This window comes from Eublepharis macularius, chromosome 15 (assembly GCF_028583425.1).
Source record: "Eublepharis macularius isolate TG4126 chromosome 15, MPM_Emac_v1.0, whole genome shotgun sequence".
Taxonomy (NCBI): Eukaryota; Metazoa; Chordata; class Lepidosauria; order Squamata; family Eublepharidae; genus Eublepharis; species Eublepharis macularius.
In genome coordinates, this window is record NC_072804.1 from 47064492 (window position 1) to 47089483 (window position 24992).

The following is a 24992-nucleotide window of genomic DNA, read 5'->3' on the forward strand; positions in this document are numbered from 1 at the left end:
AGAGGGAGCGAGAGATAATTCCTTCAAGGAATTCTGGGAATTATCGGTTCACAGTGCTGCGAAGTCTCTGCTAATGAGCCACAGATTTACGGTTCCCAGGATTCCCTCGGGACCAGGAATGGTTATTAAACCCTTTTAAGACTGCAATGTACACATCTCATCTGATACGTCTGGCATTAATTGTTCATTTATAACTGGGGGAGGGGGGGGAGGAAGGGACAGACGGCGCCCGTGCATCAGCCTTTTAAAATTATTTTATAACTTCTATAAAAACTGTTAACAACTGAAAAAGAAAGAAGCTGGCCCCTGCAAGCTAAGAACCCTTCCAGTTCTAAAAGCCCATTCGAAAGCCTGTAGGCAGCACCCTTGGTGTGGCTCTGAAATTGGATGCTTCTTCCTCCTCCTCCTTCTAAGAGTTAGTTTCCCCATTTAAAAAAAAATCCCTTTGCTACTTAAGGTGGCTGGTTGGCTTCCTGCTGAGCCCACTCCTTCCCGTGTCGAGAGACTGACATAAGACCACGACGGCTTTCTCTTCTGTCGACAGATAGCCTCTACTTCTCCCCCGGTGCACCAGAACCCAGCAAAGCCAGGACTCTTCAGTGGAAAGGCAGGACACTGCTGGGCTCGTCAGGGATTCTCGCTCTCCTTCTTTGGGGGAGCAACTACCAGGACAAGATGCTGCAAAGCTGAACTCGCAAGAGAGGTGAGAAACATTCGTTTCTTTGAATAGCCTGCTTAACGTCCATGCAGCACCCTTTTGAGCATTCAAGGCACTTTCTGTGAGTTAGCCCTGTAGTCCTTCCCATTCAGTGAGCCAATGGTATGATACCAATAGCGTGGTTGCTGATGGTCTTAAAAGCGGAGCACGGCGAGTCTAAGGACACCTAGTGAGTTTGTGGCTGGAAGCCAAACTAGATGCGTGACTCTGGGAGTTATGTGAATGCATCCCTTGGCACTTCAAGGGAGAAATAGTCACTGTGAGGTGGTGGCAGCACTGATGCATATTGGGGTATGGCATAGGGGAAAAGGGGATTTAAAACATCCCTTGCACTGTTTTGCAGATACCTTTCCCTTGCATAATATTATTAGCAAAGGAAGGGGGGAGAGGCAGGCAAAGAGAGTACCTGTCTCCCCCGCCCCAGGTCTAATAGCCCAAGGGGAGCAGTTTTGATTGCTGAAACTGTGCAGACAGAGAAAATTAACCCCCCTCTCCCTCTACACCATTGTTCCAGTACAAAAATGGGGTGCCCAGGTTGCTGCAGTTACCCTTAAACAAAACACCAGGGGAATTGGCTCATAGAACTCCCAGCAGCATGTCGAGTGTGCCCTTGGCAAGACTTTGCCTGCAAGTTTCCCAGCATGCGCCGAGAGCTTCTGTGCAATAAGAATTTTTCCACTCCCAAAGGCATCAAGCGGCTAACTTAAACTGATATGCTGGCACTGTGGAGCCTCGGAGAGGGGCAAAGAAAGCCCCTCTGTGGCTGTTTTGGCTCAGTAAAACAATGCAGGAGGGAGGTTGAAGCTCCTTCTTGCCCCACATCATGCTCCTGAGTAGAATTGGCCCCAAAATGCTTGGGGATATTAGTGTCCCGACATGATGTCTTAGATCCAGAGGAGTTAGCCGTGTTAGTCTGTAGAAGCAAAATTGAAAAGAGTCCAGTAGCACCTTTAACACTAATCAACTTTATTGTAGCATAAGCTTTCGAGAATCACAGCTCTCTTTGTCAGATGCAAACAGACATGATGTCTGTTTGTCAAACAAGTTGGGGAACCATGACCTATCTTGTGGTCAATGTAATGTCTAGTTTATCCCTAAGGGAGAAGTGATTGCACTCCTTTAATACCTGAAGGGCTGTCTCATGGAAGAAGGCAAAGACCTCTTCTATTCCAGAATGCAAGACTAGATCTAATGTCACAGGTTGGTTGGTTCCAGTCAATCATAAGAACTTCCTAATCTTAAACGTGGATCAAAAATGGAACCAGTTTACCTTGGGGAGTGGTAGACACTGCCTTGGTGGAGATCTTCAGGAAAAGGATGGAGCTGTCCGAAAATGCACTAGCTTTAGAATCACTGCATTAAGCATAGGATGGATTAGATGTCCCATAGAGCCAACTGTAGGATTCTAAGTTCTTGGACCTGTCTTTTTTCTCCTTGATACACAGCTATTAATAGCTTTGGAAGGCTTTGCTGATGATGCCAAGGAAGGACAAGGTTAACACCCTTTCCCGGTGACCCTTTCCTAATCTTCAAACCAGCCACCCAGGCAGTAGATTACCTTTGAAAAACCACAGAAGATTCTAATCAGTGCTTTTTCACCCTGTCGTCTAGCCCAGCCCGAAGCAAGGATTCGCACAGGAGTTTGTCCAGTCGCAGCCAACACTCGCTCCATGACAGTACACTCATTCTCTACAAGGACTCCTCGGTGAGTAAAATGTCACACACGATGTGGGTACAACCCGAAGCTGTGGTGACTCTTTTGTTCATTGCCTATAGAGCTTAAATAAATGAGGGTGGGGAAAGGAAAGGATCCAGCCAAATTCTCCTTGCTAGTCTTTCCTCAGGAAAAGCAACCCAGTCCAATTTATTTACTCCTGGTTCTGTGTCCCCTCCCCCTAGTGTTCCAAATGATGATATATCTAGCAGGGTTTTTTGGTGGGGGGGGGGATAAAACACGGTGCTAACGTAAATACTTTTAGTAAGCTGACCCTGACTGGAAAAATGAACAGGCTATAATGCTTTGAAAAAACCTTTTCTTTTGCTAAAATAATGATATTTGGCTGTTCTGACTCAGGGAAGCAGCTTTGTAAATGTTAAAAATGATGCCTAAAAACTGATGGGTCAGAAGAGAGGTGGAATGGTTTAAGTATTATTGGAATTCCAGCTACGCATTATCAAAAGAAAATCTGTTATTATAGAGTATTATTAAAGTATTCCACCCCCCTACTCTTTTTTACTCTTTGTTTATGCATTCTTTGAGTGTTTTTACATACTTTGTTTAAAGTGACACATTTTATTACTTATCAAATAATATGTTCAACTTTTTATGTTAGGAAGCTGTAGATGTGTGGCAACTCCTTTTAAGGTTAAAAATTATGTCGAGAAAGCTAATTATGAATTGGGGTTACTTCTATTTCATAAGAAATGTTCCCTGTTTTGTTTCTTTTCATACTTATTTATTGTCACCCACAGTTTTGACTCTCTGCTATTTATTGATGCATTTGCTTTTTTACTGGGTATACATGTGGTATGCTTTTTTGCATGCAATGTGTACAGTATTTGTACACGTAATGTATGCATAGAGCTGATTTGTTGACACTCAGGCAGAACTGAAAAATGCCTATACTTTATGGGAAGAAACACAAAAGGCCATCAAAATAAAGAATCACTTGCAGTATTTTTGTGGGCACGAGGACTTCCATTCACGGAGCATAATTTTCCAACATCTCCCATCCCATGTGAATGCAAAACAACCCCCCACAATTCTGTTTTGTGTACTCTCTTTCCCCCAGAAACAGGATTTCAGGGGTCATTGCAGACTCCTGTGGGGTGGGAAAGTGGCAAATTTCTACTCTACAAATAGAAGTCTATGCACCCGTGGAAAACACTACCCAGAACCTAAGGTCCTGCTCCACTGAGCAAGGTCTAAATCTTTTCTCTAGCCTAAAGAGTCTTCCACCCGCTTAAGTGGCTCTTCCTCTGGAAGAAGGTTCCTTAGCCTGGGAGAAGGCTTTGGACTTCAATGAGCAGAATGGTAGGATACAAGCCACCAGTTCAATTTGTACAAAGGAGAAGTGAAATCAAAACAGGGGTTTTCATGACGAAGCAACTGGGCTGAGGAATCTGAAGTCATCTCCAACATCACCCACATACGTGACATTTGATCAACTCAGAGGTCAAAAGCAAACTTTGAAAATGTTCAGAACTCAAAAAGCTGGAGACAAATTCTGGATCATACATTTATCCATCAGGGCCTGGCCTTCACTGATCAGTTCAGTCCAGACCAGCATGTTTCCAGGGAGAGGAGAAGAATCATAAGATGCAGTAGCTCAAGTTAACTCTAGAGATGGGCATGAACCGAAATACGAACCAAAATTAAGCACGAACCAGGCCAGTTTGTGGTTTGCAAACCAGCGGTTTGTCAGATTCCATTTCTGATGAACTGCCACAAACTTTAGGCTGGTTCGTTTGGTTCATTTTTTGGTTCGTCACTGCAGACAGCCTGGTGCCAATCAATCAGTTTCCTAGGCAACAGGGGATGGACTTCCTGTAGACCTTCTGCTGACCCGGAAGTGAACGTCGGCTGGCCCAGAAGTGGCCTTCTGCTGCCGGAAGTGGTCAGCAGAAGAATTTGGAACAGAAAACATCTCCCTTAAAATGTGAGTGCTTGAGACCTAATGACAAGCCTTGGTTCTTTGGATTTTGGCAGGTGCCACAGAGGCAACCTGTGGAGAAGGGAGGTGGCTCAGTAGTAGGAATGCCACAAATTTCACACTAAATGTGTTCAACACTCAAAATTATTGTATTCGACTGTGGCCATCAGAAATGAGTTGATCGCTGGCGCTGTTTGAGCCACCACCAAACCACTCTGTTGGGATTTTAGCAAGTGTTTCCATTTCAGTCATGAAAGAGTTAAACTATTTGTGTTACTAAGTTAGTAAAATTATTTGCGTGTAACCACTTAGGCCTCGAATTTGGATTCCTGCCATAGAAAGGGGAGTCTTTAAGCATAATGAAGTAGAATTAGGATTTTCTACTGGGCAACCTGTTTATTGGGGGGGGCAATTAAGTGATGCTACATACTGAAGTTTTACTGCTCTTTGTCTCAGTTGTTTTCTCACTGTCTCTCACTCACTTTCTAGCAAGATGTAGTCGGTTTATCAATTTATTATTTTTCTCCAATGGAACCCTATTTTTATCCTTTAGTAAAGTATTCTTACAGAGCTACACAGGACTGTGTGTCTGTTCTCATTAATCCCGATGCGCAATCTTTGCATGAACTCTGCTAATTTCCAACACACTCAAATGCCAACCAAACAACAGAAGAGTGCTGCCGAGATGATTAAGGGGTTGGAGCCCCTTATCTATATGGAAAGGCTGAAGAGTCTAGGACTTTTCAGTTTAGAAAAGAGACAAACTAATGGGGGATATGATAGAGGTTAACAAAACTACACAGGGATTAGAGAGAGAGAGGACAGAGAGTGCTTTCCCTCCATTTCCCAAAATATTAGAACTTGGGGGCATCCAATGAAATTGATGGGCAGTAGGTTCAGGAAGGACAAAAGGAAATGGTACTTTACTCAGTGAGTGATTAGGATGTGGTCTTTGCTGCTAGAGGACGTAATGATAGCCACAGGCATAGACAGCTTTTAAAGGGGGTTAGACAGATTAATGGAGAACGGGTCTATCAGTGGCTACTAGCTGTGGTGACTAAAGGGAAGCCTCACATTGAATCCCAGTGCCAGGAGGTAACATCAGGGAAGCCTTTGCCTCTATATGCCCAGTTGTCGACCCTCTGGAGTAACTGGCTGGCTACTGTGTGAGATGGCATGCTGGATTAGATGGACCAAAGGTCGGATCTAGCAGGGCTCATCTTATGTTCTTAAGCGTGCACTGCCCCCCCTCCCAGAACTGTGCACATATGAAAATGTTGCCAATCCAAACAGATGGGCAACCGCTAATGTCAGTAAGGACTGCTCCAGTGACTACTGAACAGTAGCGTCCATTTTTAAGCGCAGCATTTATTTATGACTGATTTATATGATTTGGGACTGATTTAACTGTCTATTTAAACAATAGCCTGCCGAGAAGTGGCGTAGCAAGGGTGGATGGGGGGAGAACAGGACTCCATTGGGCTGTGTGAGAACTTACATGCACAAAAAGTCAATTGTGCTTTACTGCGCTGTTAAGAAGGAATGTGGTGAAGCAACCTGCCAAACAGCCGTGGACGAGGCTCTCGCTTTGCAACTGGAAAAAAGGATGTCAGCAGATGTGGTGGATATTTGAGCATCCCTCCTGGGTAGTGGACCTCGTGCATACTTTTCAAAAAGACCCATTTTCCATCCCTGGCATTTTTTAGGTAAAAAGATCATAGTCAGAGGTGAGAGGAAAGACTATACTGAGTTAAATGATCCAACTTGGATTGATTTGATCTAATCCAGCTTCATCAGAGAGCCAGTTTGGTGTAGTGGTTAAGAGCTGCAGGACTCTAATCTGGAGAACCAGGTTTGATTCCCCACTCCTCCACTTGAAGCCAGCTGGGTGATCTTGGGTCAGTCACAGCTCTATCAGAGCTCTCTCAGCCCCACCCACCTCACAGGGTGATTGTCATGAGGATAATAATAACACACTTTGTAAACCACTCTGAGTAGGCATTAAATTGTCCTGAAGGGTGGTATATAAATCTAATGTTGTTGTTGTTGTCGTCATCATCATCATCATCATTGAAGGGGCTGTGGTTCAGAGGCAGAAAATATGCCTTGTGGGCTACTGGTCCCAGGCCCAATTGCAGTTGCCTCTATTAGAGGGATCTCAGGTGCTGAGGCAAAAAAGCAGTTTCAACAGAGCGGTTGTTCTGCCAGAAAACTGATCTAGAAGTTGCAAAGTAGCTTAATTTAAAATCTCCTATACTATCAAATGCCCTGACCTGGATGGCCCAGATGAACCTGATCAGATCTCAGAAGCTAAGCAGGGTCAGCCTTGGTTAGTAATTGGATGGGAGACTTCCAACGAAGACTAGGGTTGTAGAGGCAGGTAACAGCAAACCACCTCTGTTAGTCTCCTGCCATGAAAACCCCACCAGGGGTCGCCATAAGTCAGTTACGACTTGGGGGCACCACACGCATACTATCAAATGTCAAATATCTAAGGAGCACATTTCTAGCCCAGGTTTTGTCTAAGAAACTCAGAGAATTGTATGCAGGGCTCATTTCGAGGGGGAACGCACAGGAACACAGTTCCGGCAGTTCCCCAAAGAGGTCACATGTCAGGTGGCCCTGCCCACCTGACTCTCGGCCATTTTGGGCCCGTTTCAGCCTGGATTGGGGCCGAAACGGCCTGGATCGGGCCTCTGACCGGTGGTGGATCACTCTCCCACTCAGCAGCGGCCCGATCCTGACCATTTTGGGGCCCTTTTCGGCCCTTTTCAGCCCCTTTTAGCCATTTTGGGCCCAATTTCTGTCCTGAATGACCAGGATTGGGTCCAAAACAGCCAGCATAGGTGATGTCAGGGGGTGTGGCATATGCAAATCAGTTATACTAATGACACACTTCTGGTGATGGCAAGGAGGTATGGCATATACTAATGAGTTATGCTAATAAGTTCCTCCAGCTCTTTTTCTACAAAATGACCCCTGATTATATGAGGCTCTTCTTTACCCCATTTCATCCTCATAGCAACCCTGTGAGGCAGGGCAGACTGAGGGGCAGTGACTGGCCCCAAGGCACCTACTAAACCTTTTGGTAATGTGAGGATTTGATTTCAGGTCTCCTTGGTCTAACATTTTTAATTACGTGCACTACCCTTTCCACTAAGAAACTCTTAAATCCTGGTATTTGTGGATGTCAGCCACAGAAACGAAACCCTTCACATATCTGATGAACAAATGTGGGCATTTTTTTCAGTGTTAAGAAATCACAATGATTCTAGGTGGAGCGTAACTCTAAACTGAAATGAATCCCTCTTCCCCACATGAGGATTTGTTTCCTTTGTCTGGCTAGATACCAAAGAGTTTGTGCCTGAGCTGTTGACTTAGTAACTTCCAAGGTAGTTTTTCTGTTTTAATTTCCTTATGGCAGTCACAAACTTTGCATAAACCGCTGAGGAAGTCTGGTAGGTGAATATCACCTGTCAGAGACTTATATAGGAGAACCAATCCTGGTTCCTCATTCCAGTCCCTCCCCTTTTGGCTGTCAGTTCTCTTTCTCTGTGTGTAGGAAAGACATTCACATGAAGAGGCGGATCAGAGAAGGTACCTAAAATAGTGAAATGGACCTTTGAATGTCAAATTGTGTAGATTATTTGCTTGTGTCCTACTGATTTATGCAGCACTGGCCGTGGTCCCTGCTACAGGACAATGCGGAGGATACAGATGTTGATGGACACATTTGGCAGGAAAAATACCCGAAGGCCCTCCAAGTTGCATAGTTTCATAATGAAGAGTACCATAGCCCATCATTGACTCCTAACAGCAGGGATGGAGGGGGCAGGGAGGTATTTGGTCTGGGCCCTTTTTGCAAAGGGAGCCACAGATTTAGACGCTTGTTAATTTGGGGGGCACTTGATAAGCTTTACAGCTTGTTTTTATGCATATCATGGCAGTCATCTTTTTGTTTTTATTAAACTTAGCTGGAATGTGAAACCTCCATCTTCAGAGGCAATAAACTTCTGAAAGCCAGTGCCAGAAAGCAACATTGGGGAAAGGCGTTGGCTGCTATGCCGTGTTGTTGGCCTCCAAAGTAACTGGTTGGTCTGAGACAGGATGATGGACTATATGGGCTACTTTATATAGAAGTAGCCGGAGATCTCTCTGGACCTCTGAGAGAGCTTTAAGAGTATTGAATACATTTTTGTTTGCTTCCTTGATTCATTCTTTCACCTGGAAACATCCTCTTGAATAGGTGACAAAAAACAAAACAGCCCGCATATAGCTTTGATTTAAAATTTTTGCATGTTGAATTTGAGGGTCAGATTTCCAAGTCAATACATGAACAGGCCATCAAACTGAGAAAAAACTTTCCTAGCACCTAGTCAGGGCTAAGACGACTGGAAGAGGACTCAAATCAACACAGCCATAAAGTTCACTAGGTGACCTAGGGTTAGCCAACAGCCTTGTCTACCTTATGAGGTTATCGTGAGAACAAAATGGGAGTGGAGAAACCCATGTAAACTGTTCTGTGCTTCTTGGAAGAAGGGTGGTATAAAACATATAGATAGGTGCTTGGTATCTATAGTCTATAATCTATAACTACAAATATTTTATTGTAGATCATCACATGCTTGGAAACAGTGATAAATACATTGTATGACCTAGCTCAGTGCTTCTGAAGAGGACCTCGGAATGATCAAAAAGGAAAAAAAAAGGCGGGAGGAGGGCTTGAACTTTTATAGGAAACTGCTTTTGTCATTCTCCAACTATAAGAACAAGCAGATTCTCCCATCCCATTCTGTTCCATTGGTCTGCCAAAACTTCACCCTATGCTATGTTTGATTCCTCCTAAATTCTGGTTTAGCTAGAAACATTTCAAAAATTAATTCCAGAGCCAAAGCATCCACATCTTGACGCACCTTTCAGTTCCTTCAGTCAATTTGCATCTCTCCTTCCTCCCGCACCACCAATAACAACGTTTGCTTTGCTAAAAGCTATCTTGGTGTGATCTTGTATACAAACATATCTTGCTGGTGTGCAAATATGCTCTCTCACAGGGGTAAATAACCACAGAAAAAGAATCTTGATGCAAATGGTCATATCAAGATGACTCTCCTGCTGTGTTTTGTTGATGGTAACGCAGGAGAAAAAAATGCAAAATGGGCTGAAGGAACTAGAATTGGTGGCCAGTTGCTCATGCATAAGTAAAGCTGTTTTCTACTGAGACAGACCATTTTTCTATCAAGGTCAATGTTGCCTGCCCAGGGTGGCCACAGCACTCCAGGGTCTCAGGTTTGGGTCTTTCCCATCACTCACAACCTGATTCTTTCAACCAGAGATGCAGAGGATTGAACTTGTGACCTTCTGCATGCCAAGCACGTGTTCTAGCACTGAGCCACAGCCTCTTCTGCTAAGCCCCCTCCCCTTAATTAGCACTGGCTTTTCTGGCTAGCAGCTGCTCTTCAGGGTCTCTGGTAGAGACAGGTCTTTCTCATCATCTGAGATTCTTTAATAAGTGGATCCAGAGGAGTTAGCCATGTTAGTCTGTCATAGCAAAATAGTAGAGTCCAGTGACACCTTTAAGACTAACCAACTTTATTGTAGCATAAGCTAAAACAGAGCTATTCCTGTATATTGAAGCATTTGTGAAGTAGCCCAAATCACTCTATCTGGGCCTGGCCTACTTCACAGGGTTGTTGTGAAAATAAAATGTAGGAGGAGAGAATCATGTACCTCCATGGAGGAAGAAGAGCAGGATAAAAATGTGATTGATAGATAAGACTAAAAGTAGGGAAAATTAAGGTCAGGGGAAATGGTGAAAAGGTTACAAAATAGTAAAGAGTCCAGTAGCACCTTTAAGACTAACCAACTTTATTGTAGCATAAGCTTTCAAGAGCCATAGCTCTCTTCATCAGATTCATGCATCTGACGAAGAGAGCTGTGGCTCTCAAAAGCTTATGCTATAATAAAGTTGGTTAGTCTTAAAGGTGCTACTGGATTCTTTACTATTTTAATAAGTGGCGATTCCAGGGATTGAATCTGGGACCCTCTGCATGCCAAGCAGATGTCAAAAATACATGAAACTGCCTTGTCCTGATTCAGATCACTGCTCTGTCCAAGTTAGTATTGTCTCTTCTCACTGGCAGTGGGGGCAGACTTTTCACCTAGCTGGCTCCCTTTTAATTGTAGATGCTGAGGACTGAACCCAGAACCTTATGCACGCAAAGCAGAAAATCTTCCACTGACCCACAGCCCCAGTCCTGTTCTATACAACATTCAGAAGTAACACATGTGGAATTCCTACTGCCTCAGTTCCACTTCAGAAATGAGACTAAGCAATTTGGAACTCCATAATCCATAGATCCAGAGGAGTTAGCTGTGTTAGTCTGTAGTTGCAAATAGAGATGGGCACGAACCGAAATACGAACCAAAATTAAGCATGAACCAGACTGGTTTGTGGTTCGTGAACCGCGGTTCATCAGATCCCATTTCTGATGAACCACCATGAACTTTAGGCTGGTTCGTTTGTTTTGTTTTTTGGTTCATGACTGCAGACAGCCTGGAGCCAATCGGTTTCCTAGGCAACAGGGGATGGATTTCCTGCAGACCTTCTGCTAACCCGGAAGTGGCCTTCTGCTGACCCGGAAGTGACCTTCTGCTGACCCAGAAGTGACGATTTTCTGACCCAGATGTGACGTTTTCACGAACCAAATGAACCGGTTCATGAACCAGGGGCAGGTTCGTGAAAGTTCGTGGCTTGTGAAATTTGATGAACCATGAACTGCATGGTTTGGGTCTTTTCCGGTTCGTGCCCATTTCTAGTCGCAAAATAGTAGAGTCCAGTAACACCTTAGAGACTAACCATCTTTATTGCAGCATAAGCTTTCGAGAACCACAGTTCTCTTTGTTAGATGCAATCTGATGAAGAGAGCTGTGGTTCTCAAAAGCTTATGCTGCAATAAAGTTGGTTAGTCTTAAAGGTGCTACTGGGCTCTGTAATCCATAGAGAAAGTCTGTTGAGAACTTTTGGAAGCGTACTTAATGGCTTAATGGGATGCTCTCTGCCCCTTCCCTTTCACTCTCTTCTGATATGATTGGTCCCATTATTTTAAGACAGACTTAGGGCCAAGCTAGACGTGCAACCCAATTCGAGTTCCCTGCAGCTTTGAGGAGTAGCTGTTAAAAATAAAAGAGACCCTAAAGGGCCCCAGAATGCCTTTTCAGGGGGAGGAGGGGCTCCTCCCTCCCCCTCCAAGCCATTTTCCCCTGTCAAAATAGCAGAGGAGGGAGGTTTTTCTCCTGTTTTTTTCTGCTCCACAAGTATTCTATGCATGTGGAAAAGTAAAAACTGGGGGGGGGGAAACCTTCTCCCATGCTATTGGGGGATTAGTATGAGGCAAGATGGGCGGGGGGGGGGAAGGAGTTCTTCTTTCCCCCAGCAGGCATTCTGAGGCCATTTGGGCTCGCTTTTATTTTTTAACTGCTTTATGGCTGTGGAAACCTGAGTTGGGTCTGGGGAACTCAGGCCCAGCTCTTTAAAAACTTGCACGTCTAGCTTGGCCCTTAGGAAGACCTCCTTGAATGAGGAAAAGGCCAATGTCATTTATCATAACATTGCATACTCACTGCCATCCTTATCAAGAGCTGGGTGGAGCAGCAGTTTCACGGGAACAGATGGTGGGTTTGGTATAGCCAAGGGCCTCTCTGGATCACAGCAATAACATTTCCATAATTTCCAAACCCAATGTCCAATTATGCAAAGCAACATGCACTCATTTTTGTACAACTTCCAGCACGCCTCATTATTGATTTTCACCGACTCTGCTTCTGTGGCCTTCACAGTGGACCAACACTCAGAAATTATACAGATGAAGCTTTTCCTGGCACAGAAATAAGGCAAGCGGAAAAGATTCACTGATATATTTTGGCTAATCAATTAAATTGACCTGCATTTTACAGTTTCCGGAGTGGTGGCAACTTTGTCTTTATAAACTTTATCTATAACCTGATCATGACCCTATTCAGTCACAATGTTGCACAAGTCTTATGCCTATGTATGGTTGTCAACTCAGACTTGGGAAATTCCTGGAGATTTGGGGGTGGAGAATGAGGAGGAGAGGATCTGGGGAGGGGAGGGACCTCTGCGAATGCTGTAGAGCCTACCCCCAAAACATGCATTTTCTCCAGAGGAACTGATCTCTGTTGTCTGTAGATCAGTTGATCTTCAGGCCTCACAAGGAATCGGGAACTACATGCCTCCGCAGGTCTTTACAGTGTCTCTTTCTTGCCCCGTCAACAGCAGGTGAAAATGAAGGCTGGCCATTAAAAGAGACAGACTTGCCAAGGAACTAAAAACAGCAAGAGGCCACATACCCATGAGTAATTTTACAAGCCGGGGTTGTATTTGGAAGCGAGAACAAGAAGGAGGTTCGACTACGGCTCTGTTTACTTTCAGGCTCCCGAGTGCTCACTTTGCCCCAAGGGATTGTATTGTTCCTGTCTCATGATTTATTCCTCTGAGACACTAATGGATAAATAATCTCCTCTCTTGGGTGGCAGCCCTGCCTTTTTCGCCCACACGCTGTTTATACACTGAAGACAAGCAAGTTGCAGAAAAAAGACATTCATAGCAAAAAGCTTGGGGAGGCAGAAAGGTCAGTGGGAAATGCAGGCCTGGGGGGACAGCAGTTGAAAACCCACCCTGGACACTGGCACAGCTGGGCCAGGATGTTAGGTTGTCAACTGACTGATACAAAAGTAGCCAGTTTGCTTTAGTGCCTTTAATAGCATATAAATCAGCAGGGGTTTTTTTTTACAGCACACAAAAGGATCTGATTAGACAATATATGAAAAATGAGTTGAGTTGGAGGAAGCCCTAACCCAACTAGTATTTAACACATGACTTGGGATACCTCTTAAAAATAGTTTGTGTGTGAGCTAAATCACCTCCCATGTGTGAGGCGTAGCAGGAGGGACTTCATCTTTCCCTCCTTTCCCTGCCATGCTCTTCCGCTAGCAGAAAAGGGCTGTGGGGTTGTTTTATCTCACTGCTGGCTCCATGCAGATGCACGGAACCAGCAGGTAGATCAAGACGGGTAGCCATGTTTGTCTGTAGCAGTAGAAAAGAGCAAGAGTCCAGTAGCTCCTTTAAGACTAACAAAATTTGTGGTAGAGTATGAGCTTTCGTGAGCCACAGCTCACAGATGAAGTGAACTGTGACTGACGAAAGCTCATACCCTACAACACATTTTGTTAGTCTTGTAGGTGCTACTGGACTCTTGCTCTTTCTAACAGAACCAGCAGTGAGACAAACAGCCTTTTTCCTCTACGGCCCTTTTCTACTCGTGAAAGTGCATGGAGTGAAAGGGAACGACGAAGCCCCTCCTGCCACAGTGCCTCGCTCAAGAGATGATTCTCCCCCTGCCCACACTTTTTATAAAGACAGGTTCCCGATCACACGTCAAATGTGAGTTAAGTTGGGGGTTCTCCCAACCCAACTTGCATTTAAAATATTTACAGTATTGTCTAATCAGACCCAAAGCCACCATTTGTCTGCAGTTGAAGACCCAGGATTGGGGGCTTACGGCTGGTGAGGCCCACCCTGTGCGGCCTGGACCCCTGCCCATCGTGGCTGATAAAGGCCAGTGTGGATGGGCTGAGGGCCCCATTGGAGGCCATTGTCAACTTGTCTCTAAGGTCCGGGTTTTTTCCTAGGGCTCTTAAGGAAGCAGTGGTGAAGCCTCTTATGAAAAAGCCATCTTTGGACCCCACTGACCTGTCCAGTTACCGCCCAGTTTCAAACCTCCTGTTCCTGGGCAAGGTGATTGAGTGGCTGGTGGAGGAACAGCTGCAGGTTTTCCTGAAGGATTCTTCTATCCTGGACCCATTCCAGTCCAGTTTTCATGCGGGCCAGGGGACAGAGATGGTGTTGGTCACCCTCATGGACAATCTTCGTAGACACCTGGATTGAGGCGGGTCGGCACTTCTGGTGTTGTTAGATCTCTCAGCAGCATTTTACACAGTTGACTATAAATTGTTGACCGGCCGCCTCATCGATGTTAGGATTCAAGGGACGGCCTTACAGTGGCTTGTCTCCTTTCTCCGTGGCTGGGGACAGAGGGTGGCACTTGGGAAGAAGTTAACAACATGCCATCCATTGGTGTGTGGTGTCCCACAAGGAGCAATACTGTCTCCTCTGCTGTTCAGTCTTTATATGTGTCCCCTCACACAGCTGGTATGAAGGTTTGGATTGGGTTGACACAAGTATGCGGATGACACCAAGTTGTATCTCTTGATGGACAGCTGACCTGACTCTGCCTTGGATGTCCTAATTAGAGCTTTGGAGGCCATCTCTAGATGGGTGAAGCAGAGTTGACTGAAGTTGAATCCCACAAAGCTAGAGGTCCTGTACTTGAGTCGTGGGCCATTGGGGTCGGGAATCCAGCTTCCGGCCTTCAATGGGGCACCACTTGTGCCCACTTGTGCCCATAACATCTGGGGGTGATGTTGGATACCTCCTTACAAATGGAGACCCAGGTCACAGCAGTTGCCCAGTCTGATTTTTTCCATCTTCGACAGGCCAGGCAGCTTCCTCCCTACCTGTTGACCCATGACCTAATGACAGTGATCCATGCAACAGTCAAGTTAGACTACTGTAACTCACTCTGCACTGGGCTTCCCTTGGATCTGATCCAGAAATTACAGCGGGTCCAGAATGCTGCTGCATGCGTGTCCTCACGGGTTCACCATACAGGGCACATATTACTCCTATACTGCAGCAGCTACACAGGCTCCCCATGGAGTTCCAGATCAGGTTCAAGTTTTTGGTTTTGACCTATAAAGCCCTTAATGGACTGGGACCAGCATACCTGCGGGACCACTTCTCGCCGTGCATACCCCGGAGAGCACTTAGATCAGCAGATAAACATCTATTGGTGGTCCCTGGCCCCAGGGAGGCTCAACTGGCCTTGACCAGGGTCAGGGCCTTTTCAGTCCTGGCTCCAACCAGGTGGAACGTTCTGTCTGTTGATACTCGGGCCCGCCAAGACCTTTTATCCTTTTGTCGGGCCTGTAAGACAGAGATGTTCTGCCAGGCATATGGTTGAGGCCGGCCTAGTATCTATCTGATAAACCTCCCTATCGGTCTCCTGTTGGGGAGGTTGCATAGTTACTTCACCACCCCCATGAGAAGATCTGACCAGAACAGCTGATCTTTGGGAATACTCTATAGCATCTTGATAGGTTTCTTCTACCCACCGACTTCTTATCTCCCTGGTTCAACTTCCCACCACCTTTTTCGACCTGAGTTTGAAGGTGCTGACTAAGGAACTTTCCTGTGGTTTTCAAACTTAGCTGACTTCACAGAATGTAAAGGAAGGTTAATCTTTTTGATTCTCCCCCTGCCTGGAAAGCACATGATAAAAAGGATTATCTGAGGTGATACACATGAAGGGTATGCTCTCAGTGCCACTGTACTGTGATTATTCCTATGCAACATCTCTATGTTCTGAGAGCAACGCAAACAAACAGACCAGTTGGTGCTCAACTAGGAACTATCGATTTACATAAATATTTGGAAGATCCAAGGCAAAACACAGGCTGGCACATTCAAATAACAAAACACTTGGTTATGTCTACTGGGTTCGTTTTGGGTTCATGTTTTTCCCGCACCCTTTAGATGCAAACGGCACTTGGCCTTTTAGTCAAAAGGCAGCCACTTTTGTGTTTAACTAGGAACTGCTGGTTTACAAAAATATGTGGAGGATCCAAGGGCAATGTGTGTGTGTGTGTGTATATATATGTGTGTATACATACATACACACACACACACACATACACACACACACACACACACACACACACATATATACACACTCCATATGTTTATCCTCCTGAGTGACCTGATGTTGTTTGGATTAAAGGACACCAGAGAAGCAAGACCTAATGAACCAGGTGGGAATATATATATATTCATTAGGTCTTGCTTCTCTGGTGTCCTTTAATCCAAACAACATCAGGTCACTCAGAGCCAAGCTACAAGTAACGAATGACACTTGAACAGCAAGTGAACAGACTCACGTGTATTCCTCTCTGTTCACTTGCCATTCACTTGTGCTCCACTTGACTACATAGTGATCGAGTGGAGGGCAAGTGGAGGGCAAGTGAACAGGGAGGAATACACGTGAGTCTGTTCACTTGCTGTTCAAGTGTCATTCGTCACTTGTAGCTTGGCCCTCAGTTGGATAAACATATGGCGCAAAGGTCCATCAGTGGCTATTAGCCACAAGGTATAGATGGAACTCTCTGTCTAGGGCAGTGATGCTCTGTATTCTTGGTGTTGGGGGGCGGGCAATCAGTGGGAGGGCTTCTAGTGTCCCTTCCCCACTGGCAGACCTCCTGAGGACACCTGTTTTTTTGGCCGCTGTGTGACACAGAGTGTTGGACTGGATGGGCCACTGACCTGATCCAACATGGCTTCTCTTATGTTCTTATGATGGTCTCTTGATCTGATGCACAGCACTGCAAAACAGTTGTAAAGCTGCCAGTCAAGCCGACTGCTGGAAAATGCAGAGAAAGGCATAATCATGAGGGATTAAAAGGTAATCACCACAACGAATACTCACTATCACTACTCTTCTAAGATGCTCAAATGGCCACCAGTTTGGCTTATGATCTGTTTATTATTATCTATTTATTATTTTAGATTTTTATTCTGCCCTCCCTGCACACGCAGGCTCAGGGCAGATTACATCCAATAAAACATACATGTAAATTTATACTTTAAAACAGTTAAAACCAAAACAATCCAACAATATAAATACTTAAAATTCACAAGATGACAGCAATCAACTAATAGAAGGCAAACAATCCACTTAAAAAACTGGGTGGTGGATACCTCTGACAGGGAGCAATCTGGTGTTTTCTTCTCCTTCTCTATTTAGGTTGGTGGGAGGTAGGGCTGCCAGACCCCCGGTGGGGGTGGGGGATCCCCTGCCCCCACCCTCCCATCCCCGCCCCCACCTACCTGGCCAGCAGGGGGGGCCCACCTTCAATGCATGCCCCCCTGTGGTGCTGCGCACCCCCGCGCACAGCAGCAGCCAGGATCAGGCCTGTTTTGGCCTGGATCGGGGCCCCTGTGGAGCGCGGGAGCATTGCTGTGCTCCGCAAGGGCCCACAATGGACACAATCCACGCCAAAACGGGACCGATCCATGCCAAAACGGGCACGGATTGGGCCCGTTGTGGGCCCCTGCGGAGCTCAGGAACGGTCCCATGCTCCACAGGGGCCTTAAACGGGCCTGATCCGTGCCCAAACAGGCTGCATGGTGACGTCACTAAGTGACGTCATGGCGCTTGCAGGAGCGCATGTGCTCACCCCCCCCCCTCAGGTAAGAGCCAGGCCCCAATCTCCCACTGGGAGATCGAGGGGGCCTGGCAACCCTAGCGGGAGGCCTAGCCTGGCCTCAACCATACATCTGCCGGAACATCTCTGTCTTACAAGCCCAGTGAAAGGATAATAAATCCTGCTGGGCCCTGGTCTCATTAGACAGAGAATTCCACCATGTTGGAGCCAGGACCAAAAAGGCCCTGGCTCTGGTCAAGGCCAGGCAGGTCTCCCTGGGGCCAGGGACCAGCAATAGTTGTTTTCCTCGCAACCGGAGCATCCTCTGGGGCACATACAGGGAGAGGCCAGTCGTGAACTGCCATGATCTAGCTGTGCCAGGGAGGCCTAGAAAGGCCTCAGAAGCCTGTTAGCAGTGGGAGTAGGCCTGCCTATGATTCCCAGGAGCTTATGAGCCATTTTGGTGCCCATTTTGGCCAATCAGAACACAGGGGGCTAGTGCTATATAAGTCTGGGAGGGAAAAGGCCTGCATTCTTTCTCCCAGGGAGCAGGCCAGAGGAGGTTCCTGCTAGGGAGAGAGGCCCTCATCCAGGTAGGGTGAGAAGACAGGCCTGGCAGACAGGGACAGTGAGTTCAGTCGCTCTAGGGCCTTTTGTTTATTTTGCTTTCACCCATCTATTGTTGCTAAGGCACGTTGTTTGCTTGTTGTTTGATTAACTGTCCTCCTTGTAAATACACTATTTTGTTTGTTGTTACTCTGCTGGGTCCTCACACCTGTTTATTGGCCAAGCTACTGAGGTCAGAAGGTTTGGGAGGGTACTCTGGGCCTTCCCAAGGGACCCTAAATCCCAGAGTGGTGGCAGCGTAAGGTGGCTCACCCCACCTGAGGCATGACATGAACATGAAATAAATTTTGTGATGATCAATAACTGTTTGTCAATCCCTTTGTGGCTGATCGGCAAGTTGCTTCACTGTATTCCTTCCTAATAGTGCAGTACCAGGCAACTAGCTTTTTTTGCAGCTGTACCCAACATTTGCCCTGCTATGCCACTGAGAAATTATTGAGGACTTAAAAAAAACCTGGTGATTATCACTGCTGAAGTACACATTAACATTCTAATGATATATTACTGTAATCTCTGAATTCCCAGCATTCATTCTTTTTTAAAATAAGTGGGTAGCCTTTTTCCTTGCAGAGTTATAAAGAGAAAGATGAGGGCCCCTCTGAACAGGCTTAAGGACCGTCCTATCTTTTCTGGAGGGCCCTCAGTTCTGACTGAGGGGCTATAGTGTGGGCTTCATTGGATTGTATCCACCCAGCTTTTCTGTTGGTGAAAAAGGAAAGACCTATTCCCTTGACCCCCACAAAAAGGTTACGCTGAGGATCATGCTACCAGCAGATAAACAACTGGTGTGGGATGGCAACTTTTGTAAGTAGTGCCCATTATGTTGACTCTACTGGGTAAAAGTGGCTTTCCTCTTAAATACTATGTATTGTTTGAAAGGTTTCTGATTTTATGTTCTTAAAAATTACCTTGTGAACTGACTTGGAGATCAGATATGGTTGAAAGGTGCTAAAACAGATAAAACTGCAAAACACAAAACCAAAGCTGAGGCTTACACAACACAGTAAACATGCAATATCTGGATTCTAAGGTAAAGCCAGCTAAAATTTTATAATACAAACCACATGGATTAATAGTAGAATGAACAGATGATAGGGTGGGCTATATAAGCTATTAGAATTTGTGTTGCAAATTTATTACTAATCTGTTTCATGCAACCAATGCAAAAGAAGTGTGGGTCACATTATTTGCATGTATCAGCAAGAAAACATTCTTTTACAGACTTCCAATATTATTCATTCTTGAAAATCTGCCAATAAATGTTTGCTCAAGGGAGGCCTACTGAGGACAATGTCACAGATGGGTGGTATTGTACTATAGTACTAGATGTGTACTATTATTTCTACCCCTTTGCACAGTTTTTGTTATATTGTAGGAACAGCAGACATAAGATAAGGAACCAGCTATCCGGAGAATTCCGCTCAAAACTTAAAATTGGTGCAATTAAGCAACAAAAGAGATTATAGTTCTTCTCTGGGGACTATTTCCACCTGAGACCATTGAAAGCCATTGCCGCTCATTGTAGAAACTCCTAAACTTAACAGACCAACAGTGCAATCCGAAACAGAGTTACTCCCGCTTAGAATGGAGTAACTCTGCTTAGGATTGCACTGCAAGGGTCTGACTCAGAGTCTTTCTACATAAGACCTCTTACACGAGGACGCTCAAATGTAAGGAGACACAATGTTAGCTGGGAAGCATAGTTTAAAAAGACAAAGACAAAGGCTCTGTCAATTTCACCTCCTTCCATAGAGCTGGCAGAGATCTCTCCTCAGAGGATTTGTTAATTTCACCTTCTCTGGAAGGCTCTGTCAATTTCACCTTATCTTCTGGGGTATAAGGCAGGTTCTTGTGCTCAAGGGTGATCCTAACAGTTTATCTCAGGAGCTTGAACTAACGCTGGGTAATTTTGATTATATTTCTCCAAACAGCTGACTTCTTTTCATATTGAATCCCCTCCTCAATTTCATCATCCACCCACCATGTAACTTTGGGGACTGGTGTTCAAGCAAAGCAAATCCAAACCTTTTTGGGCTTACAGATTTTGTTTTTGTGTTCTTTAGATCCTGACTTTTGACTCTGAATGTTGACCTATTCACTGGAATTTGCTTATCCATTTGTTTATGCATTTATTCTTCTCAGAAGTCTGCTCTCCCCCCGTTTTGCCCAGGAGCTCCTGTTTGCCCAATATATTTGCTCACAATTTTTCTTACGGCAATTGATGCCCATTTTCCTGCTCCAGTTCCTTCCCACTCCCCCAACAGACTCCCTGTATCTGAACAGGAAGCTGAGCTAAATAAATACAGATTAATAATTGCAGGGCAGCTCCATTGATTGCAACTGAGGACTTGAGGTCAGTGAATGCCGAGGCCTAGTGCTCCCAAACTGCAGATTCAAAGGTTAGCCTGTTTTGAGACTAAGGTGAAGGTTCAGATAACTGAAAACAACCCCACATATAGAAAGTTAACAAGTCTTTTCCCTGATGAGCTAGCTTTCTATGAGTATCTCTACACGAGATGTCTCTGTGTGTGTTCGTCAAGTGTAGGGAGACACAATATTAGCTGGGAAGCGTAGTTTAAAAGACTGAGCTAGTAGAGAGAAGTTTGGTAACTTCATCTTCGCCTCCCCAAAGGCTCTGTCTATTTCACCTCTCCAGTCTAAAACTGTGTGGGATCGCAACCAGAGGGCAGCGAGGAATGGAAATGGGCTGGAGCTGCATTCCAGAGCCAGGCTTGGCTCCGGAGAGGTTATAATGGGCTGAAGTTTCCCTTCTGGCCTTTCACAGCCTCTTCACACAGCTCCAGTGTATAGCAAAGCCTTTGCCCTGCCATCAACTCTGTCTTTTTAAACTACCCTTCCCAGCTAACATTGCTTTTCCTGACACATGTTCTTCCCGTGTCAGATGTCTCATGTAGAGAAACTCTTATGTGTGCAGTATAGCAAACTGATACACTAGTTTTGTGCAAGCAAGAGATTTGGTGCGTGTGTTCCTCCCGTTCCTCCTCTTCCTTGTGGATGAAGGGACATGGGAGTTCCACAGGTACGGTGGGAGAGGGCTTCAACACCCCCCCCCCCATTTTTCTGATTTAAATCACCCCTGAAGCTGCTCCACGGAGAAGAATATACTGATACCTGCAAGGGAAAACCCTGTCTCTTGCAGTCTCTTCCAGATCAGATTCAAACTGACCGCATTTAGAAAAAGTGCAAGGCTGTTTTATTTCATTTGGTGGAGGGCAGCTGGCTGTATTTTTTAAAACCTTCTGGGTGTTTTTGATCTTATTGATGGACTGTTTTGCTATTTTGATGTCCTTGGTAGAATGTAAATATTTCCAATAAATAAAAATAACTCCTTCTGCAGCTTCTTTAACTTAAAAAAATATTCCAAGAAGATACTGGATTGCCAGCATCGTGTCTAATTGTCCTGGCTTTCACTGGCACTCCCTGCCCTCACTAGGGACTGCTGACATGAAGAGTGTCTTGTGTTTGTGTATATTTATGTGCAGGAATTCAGATATTCTTGTGACCTCTAGGGAGATGCTTCAAGGTTTACAAAGATGCTTACTAGTCTAGCAAGTACAACCAGGAGAGGGGAGACTGCCACCTAGAGGCGTATTGGGGGGTGTGAGCCTGCGTTTGAGAGAGAAACAAGATGAGGGCTTAGAGTTTGGTAATTGGGGGATATAGGACTAGGGCAATTTGTAAAGATCCTTTGTTTCTTTTGCAGAATCTAAAAGGATGGATCTGTTGCCGCACAACACTTTAGTCCTCACAGTCTACGTTTTCGCATTCCTGACTGGCCTACCTTCCAATCTCTTGGCTATCTACACATTTGTGCTGAAAGTACGGCAGAAGCCAGCCCCTATAGATATCCTCTTGCTCAACTTGACCATTTCCGATATTATCCTCCTGCTCTTTCTGCCCTTCAAGATGGTGGAAGCTGCATCGGGCATGACCTGGCCATTGCCAGACTTCCTCTGCCCCCTCACCGGCTTCTGTTATTACAGCAGCATTTATATCAGCACCCTTTTCCTCACCGCTGTCAGCGTGGAGCGCTACTTGGGCGTGGCTTATCCCATCAAATACAAACTGAACCGCAGGCCGGCCTATGCAGTGGTCGCCAGTGTTGCCTTCTGGCTTCTGGCCTGTTCCCACTGCAGCATCGTTTACATCGTCCAATACCAGGTGGTTGATGCTAACGAGACCATCCCGTCTCCTTCCAACGTCTCCAAATGCTACGAGAAGTTTTCCCCCAGCCAGCTCCGCATCCTCCTCCCCGTCCGGTTGGAACTCTGCATCTCCCTCTTCTGCCTCCCGTTCCTCGTCACTCTGTTTTGTTACGTCAACTTGATCCGCATCCTGACTTCCTTGCCCAACATACAAGCCCGCAGGAAACAACGGGCCGTGGGCCTGGCTGTGGCCACTTTGCTCAACTTCGCCATCTGCTTTGCTCCGTACAACATCTCCCACATCGTGGGCTTCATCCAGAACCAGAGTCCACCTTGGAGAGTGTACGCTTTGCTCCTGAGCACCCTCAATGCCTCTTTGGACCCGGCTATCTTCTACTTTTCCTCCACCGCCATCCAACAGACTTTTGCGAGATGTTTTGCTGGCATGGGCCGCAAACTCCAGGTCTTTATGCCACGGCGTTACTGGCTCTGCGTGGCCTGCTGTGACACCGAGGGAGAAAATAACGGGATTGAAAAATCATCCATCTCTAACCTGGGGGAGCCAGCTACTGAAAGGATTGGCATGAAGAGGTAGCCTTGGGGGCGGGGGGGGTGCTTTGTTGGACATGCATCAGAGCTTTAATGTTCATGAGGTTGTCTGTGTTGGGGGACTGAAGAATCCACTTCTCTGTGGTTCTCAAGCGGGCCTTGTATCCCCCACAAACTCCCACCTACCTCACAAGACAAGTCTTCACAGCTGATTGGATTTTTCTTATGGTTGGCTCATGGGATCAGCTGAATAAATGGTTTCAGCTCACAAGAGTAAGGGCACTCAGTGAAGACTATGGAAAGTATCTTATCCTGTGGCTTGAGCTGGTCTTCATAAAGCAACCTGACTCCAAGCAGCCAGAGTGAGATCTAAGGGGGAAATCCTTGGGAATTAGCCCTCAACAACCTCCAACCAGCCTACTTCTACAATGGAGATCTCAACCTTCATTTGAATGCATGAAGTTGCTTTGTACTGAATCAGACCCTTGGTCCACCAAGGTCAGTATTGTCTTCTCAGACTGGCAGCTGCTCTCCAGGGTCCTAGGCAAAGGTCTTTCCCATCACCTATTATCTGGGCCTTTCAACTGGAGATGGCTGGGATTGAACCTGGGACCTTCTGCATGCCAAGCAGATGCTCTGCGACTGAGCTATGGCCCTTCCTTAGCTGACTACTTGCACTTTAGCTTTTGTCTGCTACTCTTGATGTGACCTACATCATTTTGTAGCCAGCACAAACCATTCGGGGATCTGGACCCGGACAACCAAAGCTAACACGGTTTTGCTGGCAGTATTGGTTAGCCTCTTCTCCATTTGGCGTCCTCAGGGAAAGTCAGGGCCAGGATTGCTTGTCTATCATGCGACAAAGAGCCCGAGACTTGTCTCAATCAACAGAAAAGCTGTTATCCTGAATACAGACTGTGCAAACCTCTGAACAGTGAAGGGAATTATCAATTTTAAAGTAAAAAAGGGAGGGGGAGAAAAAATAGGAGGAAAAAGCTACCAAGTGTCTCTATAATGGATCCTTGCCATCTGCTGTATGAATGCAGATGTTGATTAATTGCAGAGAGTTGAATAGATTAACAAACAGGCCTCCGATTGCTCTTCATTTCACGATTGTGGATTGTTCAACAAAAGCCAGGAAAGGTTTACAGAAGAGTCTCCTCTACCTGCTCCAACAATTCGATAAAGGTTGCCAACATCCAGGTGGAGCCTAGAGATCTCCCAGAATTACAACTGATCTCCACGCCACAGAGATCAGTTCACCTGGAGAAAATGGCTGCTTTGGAGCGGCGTGTGTGTGTGTGGACTCTATGGAATTATGTCATGCAGAGGTCCCTTCCCTCCCCAGACCCCACTTTCTCCAGGTTTCACCCCCATATTTTCAGGAATTTCCCAACTTGGAACTGGCAACCCTACACAGTATCCAACCCAGATCTCCAGGAATTTCCCAATCCAGAGTTGGCAACTTTAATTTGACAGCTTGTAGGAAAGAGTAGGAGCACCATTTGCTCACGTTTTGATAGACACATTTCAGGACCACAAGAGCTAGTAGTAACTTAGTATGGACAGTGTTTTCCCAGATGTGTTTGGTCTTTTTCCTAAGAAATAAAATCCCAACAAATGACACTTAGCTGCATATGGATCATATGACAGCAACTTTCCCAGAATCCTTTGTGCACCACACTGGGTTAAAAACTATCGCAACAGTGCCATCTCCTGTGTGAAGCAGGAATCATTCATTACCCAAAGGACGCTCCCCATTACCATAAGACTGCATTGATCATTAGCATCCCATTTTCAAACTCTGCATTTAATTGTCAAAACTGTTAAAATGACTGGACACCCAGTCATAGGGTCTCACCACACAGTGACGCTTGGCATGTGCTCTTTTAAGTGTCGGGTTTTGCAAATTTTACCTGGGAGCTCTAATTTTAAAAGAGTTGT

General features: G+C 45.7%; 1 protein-coding gene across 1 annotated transcript; it reads left to right on the top strand.

The window, feature by feature from the left end:
- Positions 1–607: 607 nt before the first annotated feature.
- On the top strand, positions 608–23094 carry LOC129343487 (free fatty acid receptor 2-like). The gene is made up of 3 exons (XM_054999715.1): positions 608–703; positions 2330–2423; positions 22058–23094. The coding sequence occupies exon 3, from the start codon at positions 22069–22071 to the stop codon at positions 23092–23094; it is 1026 nt and encodes a 341-aa protein (XP_054855690.1). The 5' UTR covers positions 608–703; positions 2330–2423; positions 22058–22068.
- Positions 23095–24992: the final 1898 nt, after the last annotated feature.

Coding starts and splice junctions, on each gene's coding strand:
- LOC129343487 (XM_054999715.1), top strand. CDS start 22,069: ATGGATCTGTTGCCGCACAACACTTTAGTCCTCACAGTCTACGTTTTC.